The following is a 4,907-nucleotide window of genomic DNA, read 5'->3' as shown; positions in this document are numbered from 1 at the left end:
TCACCCGACTTTGTCCCTTTGCTGAGGGCCAAAAGGACAGCTGGATCCTTACATCCCCCTGCTCTGCTTGCCCTGGCAGTGGGGAAGGAGCAAGAGCCGTCCCTGCCCCATGGCACAGGGCCCTGCCAGGGAAGGGTTCCCCAGGCTCTCCCTTGGGAGGGGGTTTCTCAACAGGCTGTGGCACATCCCTGCTCAGAGCAGCATAACCAGGGATGACACAACTCCCAGCAGCGGTAAAATTCCACGTGTTTCATTTATTCGAGGTGCTACGTCACCTCCTAGGCACTGAGCTACAGGGCACCTCTGTGCTACATGAGACATCGACTGGGTCTACGACGACACAGCACTCACTGCTACACACACGGCACGGACACGCCGTGGCACAGACCGGGCTGGATGGGGCAGCGCAGCCAGTGACAGTCCCGTTGCTGCTGGTCCCTCTGTGCCACCAGCCGCGGCCCTCCTGACAGGCAGGATTTTGCCGGGGGCTCCATTGTCACAGTGGTGCAGGAGCTGAGAGGGGTTTCTGAAGCACGGCGAGAAGCCACGGCTGCTCCAGCACCCAGCGTTATGGGACGGCAGCTCCCAGGAGCTGGGTCACCCACGCACGGGTTTGTGCACACCCTGTCCCCATCTTCAGGCACTTGGTGCTCAGCTGGGGCTGGTCCCCGGGGCCCCGCTCAGGGCACCTCACGCACGCACAGAGCCTCAACGGCACCGCTGGGGCCCTGGGCCACCCCACCGATGACGAAGAGCAGGCTGGGCGCCAGGCAGCTGGAGCAGGAGCAGCGGCCGGTGGGCATGGGGGGCAGCGGCTCCCACTTCTTTCGCGAGAGGCTGAACCCTTCCGCCGAGCCCAGCGGGCAGGACTGGTTCCCTGTGGGAGACAGATTGGCATCAGCCCCCCCGCAGCCCTCTGCAAACCCCAGGCACTGTCCTTCCCCCTACGCATGCTTTTGATGCCCCAGCTGGAGCCCCCAGAGGCAGCCAGTCCCTGAGCCCCAGGCTGTGGAGGCTCTGTGATCCCAGATGCAATTAGCTGGGGCACAGGAGGATTAGCGGTGTCCCCACAGGCAGAACTGCCGGCACCGATGCTGCACTGTGGGCTTTGCCCCTGAAGCCATCACCAGAGAATAAAGGAGGGCAGCTTCCACCCCACAGGGCTCAGAAACAACGCCACACTGCAAGGATCTGACCAGCACCACTCGCCTTCCCCATCACCTCCTCCTCCCTGCAGCAGGAGGTCTGGCTCACCATGGGTGATCTCAGTGGGGTTTGGCAGCTCTCGCTGCAGGGCTGGGGGTGCTGCGGATGGCGCCGGCCCTCTGGGTAGCCCTCCCCACCACATCCGTGTGGCTGAGTGACAGCACTGACCTTTCCCCAGCTCTCCTGGGAAAGGGATGTGGTGCTGCAGCCCTGCACAGCAGGGCTGAGCGAGCCTGGTGTGCTGCACATGAGCTGTGGAAAGCCTGGCCGGGGGGTGAAAGGGGCGAGTGGCTCGGTGGGGACAGCCTGTGGGGCAGGGCAGTAGGGCCACTCCAGCACTTGGGGGGCACAGGAGGGACACAGCTGTAGACAGTGTCGCAGAACTCCTGTGGTTTCACATAGCCGACCTCCCCACTGCCGCGCAGGTCACTGATGTGCCACAAAGAATGGGGACAGGAACACGGCCACAGTCCTACCCCTGGCATTACCGAGGCCACCCACGGCCACCACTCTTCCTCCCAGACAACCAGCCACAAAGTCAGCTCTCTTCTCCCTCATGCGGATGGCACGGCTCGACTTGCTCCATGCACCTGGAGACGAGAAGATGTGAGCATTGCCCACCAGCAGTCCTGTCCGCACACGGAGGTCAGGACAGCCCTGGGCCAACAACTCCCCAGCCAGGGAGCGTAGGGCAGGACTCGCCATGGGTGTAAGGGGCTGATGGTCAGAGCCTGGGTGAACTGTGTCCCTTGGGCATGGACACCCCTCACCGAGCCTCAGGGTGGCATCTGGGACCTGCCGGGGATGCTCCTGCCCCACCCAGGGACATGGCACTCACCCTGTGCAGGATCAAACATCTCCACGGTGTTGACAAAGTGGGGACGGGAATAGAAGTTGTGGGGCCCTGGCTGCTGCAGCCCCCCCAGGCTGAAGACGATGCCGTCAGCCATGGCGCAGGCGGCGAAGGCGCGGCGGCTGGGCATGCTGGGGTAGCGCGTCCAGCTCCTTGTCTCCAGATCGAAGGCCTCAAAGGCGGTAACGGGCAGCTTGCCCTGCCGGCCCCCTGTGCACAGATGAGATGCTGCAGCTGTCGGTGCCCCAAGCCAGCACCATTGGTGGGCTCAGCAAGCAGGATGGGGCCCGTCGGCTGCAGCGTTGTGGTGGGAGGGCAGCATGGAGCCACCCCGGGGTGCACCAGGTCGCTCCCTGGCCCAGGGAGGCAGCAGAAGGAGAGGGCAGGGGCGCGGAGGGATGCTCAGCTTGCCCCAGCAGCACCTACCCAAGACAAAGATCTTGTTGCCTTGCAGGAAGACAGAGGCCCCGTAGCAGGGGGTGGGCATGGAGGGCAGTGGCTGCCAGTGGTCCTTCGCTGGCTCGTAAACACGGACCAGGGCCTGGGGAGAGGTGTCTGCACCCATTCCCCCCAGCGCATAGACGGCCCCATCTGCAAAAGAAGCAGTGGTGAGGCTGAGGTGACCGTGGGCAGTGTCACAGGGTGGGGAGCCTTCCCATGCCGTCCAGGGCAGGCAGCATGGACGCTGCTGAGTCCCATGGCTAGCTGCCACCCCGGGGTGGCCAGGGGACAATGAATGCAGCCAGGCCTGAGCACAGCAGTGCCCTGACCCTGCTGAGACCCTCTCACCCCCCTCTCCATCCCATCCATCAGGCGCAGAGCGGAGCACAAGGCCATCGGCTCTAATTATTCTCGGCAGTACCATCTCCCTGGAGACACCATGGCAACTCAGTCATGCTGCCAAATCCTGCTCCTGCTCCCGGCACGGCCAACACCTCTGCCCGCTCCCACCACTGCCCCGCTGCCCCCTCTGCCCTGCCCAGCCCGCTGCAGCCTGGAGCCGTGCCACAGCATCCCCAGCCAGCGAGCAGAGATGGGCACCACATGTGAGGACCAACCCCAGCTCCTGACACGCAGGCTGCCAGGCTGTGCAAGGCTCGGGGGCTGCTCAGCAAACTTTGAACAAGAATCACAACATGTTTGATGCACAGCACGTCGAGCTGGGCTGGAGCAGGGTGTGTGGCTGCCCCAGCACGGCTCCCAAGCAGGGCAGCTGGGGATGGCTCCTGTGCCCAGAGGGGCCCCGCATCACCCAGCCTTGGGCTGCAAAAGGGCTGCTGGGGCTGGAGCACGACCCTGCCATTCAGCGGCAAGTTCAGCTGCTGGATGAAAGCCTTGTGCTACATCCCAAGCAGCAGCAGGATTCAAATCCCACTTGAGCATCCCTGATCCTGGCATCCCTGCTTCTCCAGGCTGTGGAGCCAAGCCTCACACCAGCCCTCACCTCTCTGCACAGCTGAGATGCCCATGGAGGGCTGAGCCAGCGCCGCCTTCTTCTCCCACTTGCCCTCATCCACATGGTAGACCTCAACGGAGGCAAGGGGGCTCTGCGTCGCGTCCACGCCACCCACCACCAGGATCTGCTTGCCCAGGGAGAGAGCAGCGGCGCCGGCCCGTGGCGTGGGCAGCGGTGGGAGCGTGGTCCAGCGCTGGGCTGTGATGTCGAGCACCTCGGCGGCACCCAGGGCTCGCCCACCGCCCCCACAGCCGCCCAGCACGAAGAGCTGCCCGTCGCGGTGCACAGCGCTGCAGTACACACGCCGCGTGGGCATGGCAGGGAAGGCAGCCCATGCAAAGGCACCCGCGCCTGCCGCCATGGGCCGGCTCAGCCACCCCAGGTGTCCCCGGGCCCTGGGCCTGCTGTGTCACCCATCCGGCACGGCTCGGTGCTGGCCCAGCTCTGCCCACCGCCTCCTGTGGGGAGAGCACCCAAGTCAGCGCCCAGTCACCCACCACTCCCCCCAGCCCCAGTGAGCCAGCCCCCCTTGGTGGTGTGACAGTTCCACGCAGCTCCCCACCTGCACCCACCTGGGCTCCTGCTCCTCGGGGCTCCCCACCTGCACCCACCTTTACCCACCACCCCAGGGGTTCCCACCTGTACCCACCTCCCTGGGGCTCCCAACCTGCACCCACCCAGGCTCCTGCTCCTCAGGGCTCCCCACCCGCACCCACCAGGTCTCCAGCTTCCCAGGGCTCTCTGCCCATGCTTACCAGGGACCCTGCTCCCCGAGGTTCCTGCACCCGGGCTCCTGCTTCCTGGGGCTCCCGGTGCACAGCCTGCACCCACCGGGACTCCCGCTCCTCGGGACTCTCTGCCCGCACCCCTCGGGCCTCCCAGCGCATGGCCCGTATCCCCCGGAGGCTTCTGCTCCCCGAGGCTCCCGGCACACCGACCTCACTCCCAGTGGCTCCCACCCGCAGCCCGCACCGCCCGGTGCACCGTCCGCACTCACCGGCTCTCCCCGGGCTCCCCCCCGCATCCCCCGGACCGCCGCTCCGGGGCTCCCCGCGCCGCCCCGCTACCGGGAGCGGGGCAGGGACCGCGGCCGCGCTCACCTCTCCGCCCGCTCCGCTGCTCTCCTCGCCGCTTCACGCCGCCGCCCGCGCCGGGCCCGCCCGCTGCTGGTGGGGGCGGCGCCGAGCCCGCCCCGGCCCCCCCGCCGGGCCCCCCTCCCCTCCGCCCGGCCCTCCCGGGGCCCCTCGGTGCTGCTGCCGACCCGCCGTGCCCCTACCCCGGTTATCCCGCCACGGGAGAAGAGCCGGAGAGACTCCCCGTTCCCCGGCCGTGCACTGTGCACTCCCCAGCTGCACGCTGCTGGTGCCACCCCAGCACTGGGCTCGCAAGCCA

At 66.8% G+C, this 4,907-nt stretch overlaps 1 protein-coding gene across 3 annotated transcripts; it reads right to left on the bottom strand.

Annotated features, from left to right (window-relative positions):
* Nucleotides 1-234: 234 nt before the first annotated feature.
* Nucleotides 235-4,762, bottom strand: KLHDC8B (kelch domain containing 8B). 3 transcript variants are annotated; one of them, XM_065074712.1, is made up of 6 exons: nt 4,616-4,762; nt 3,504-3,973; nt 2,486-2,650; nt 2,045-2,269; nt 1,683-1,796; nt 235-877 (listed from the first exon to the last, which is right to left on the bottom strand). In XM_065074712.1, the coding sequence occupies exons 2-6, from the start codon at nt 3,874-3,876 to the stop codon at nt 681-683; spliced, it is 1,074 nt and encodes a 357-aa protein (XP_064930784.1). In that variant the 5' UTR covers nt 3,877-3,973; nt 4,616-4,762; the 3' UTR covers nt 235-680. The 3 variants fall into 3 exon arrangements, with proteins under 3 accessions (XP_064930784.1, XP_064930786.1, XP_064930785.1); XM_065074714.1 differs by having other exon boundaries at nt 1,695-1,796; nt 4,616-4,761; XM_065074713.1 differs by having other exon boundaries at nt 4,513-4,658.
* Between the last annotated feature and the right edge of the window lie 145 nt (nt 4,763-4,907).

The sequence above is a fragment of the Columba livia genome, chromosome 10 (genome assembly GCF_036013475.1).
Source record: "Columba livia isolate bColLiv1 breed racing homer chromosome 10, bColLiv1.pat.W.v2, whole genome shotgun sequence".
Classification (NCBI taxonomy): Eukaryota; Metazoa; Chordata; class Aves; order Columbiformes; family Columbidae; genus Columba; species Columba livia.
Note: the sequence above shows the minus strand (reverse complement) of the source record. Positions and strands in the feature narration are given on the sequence as shown.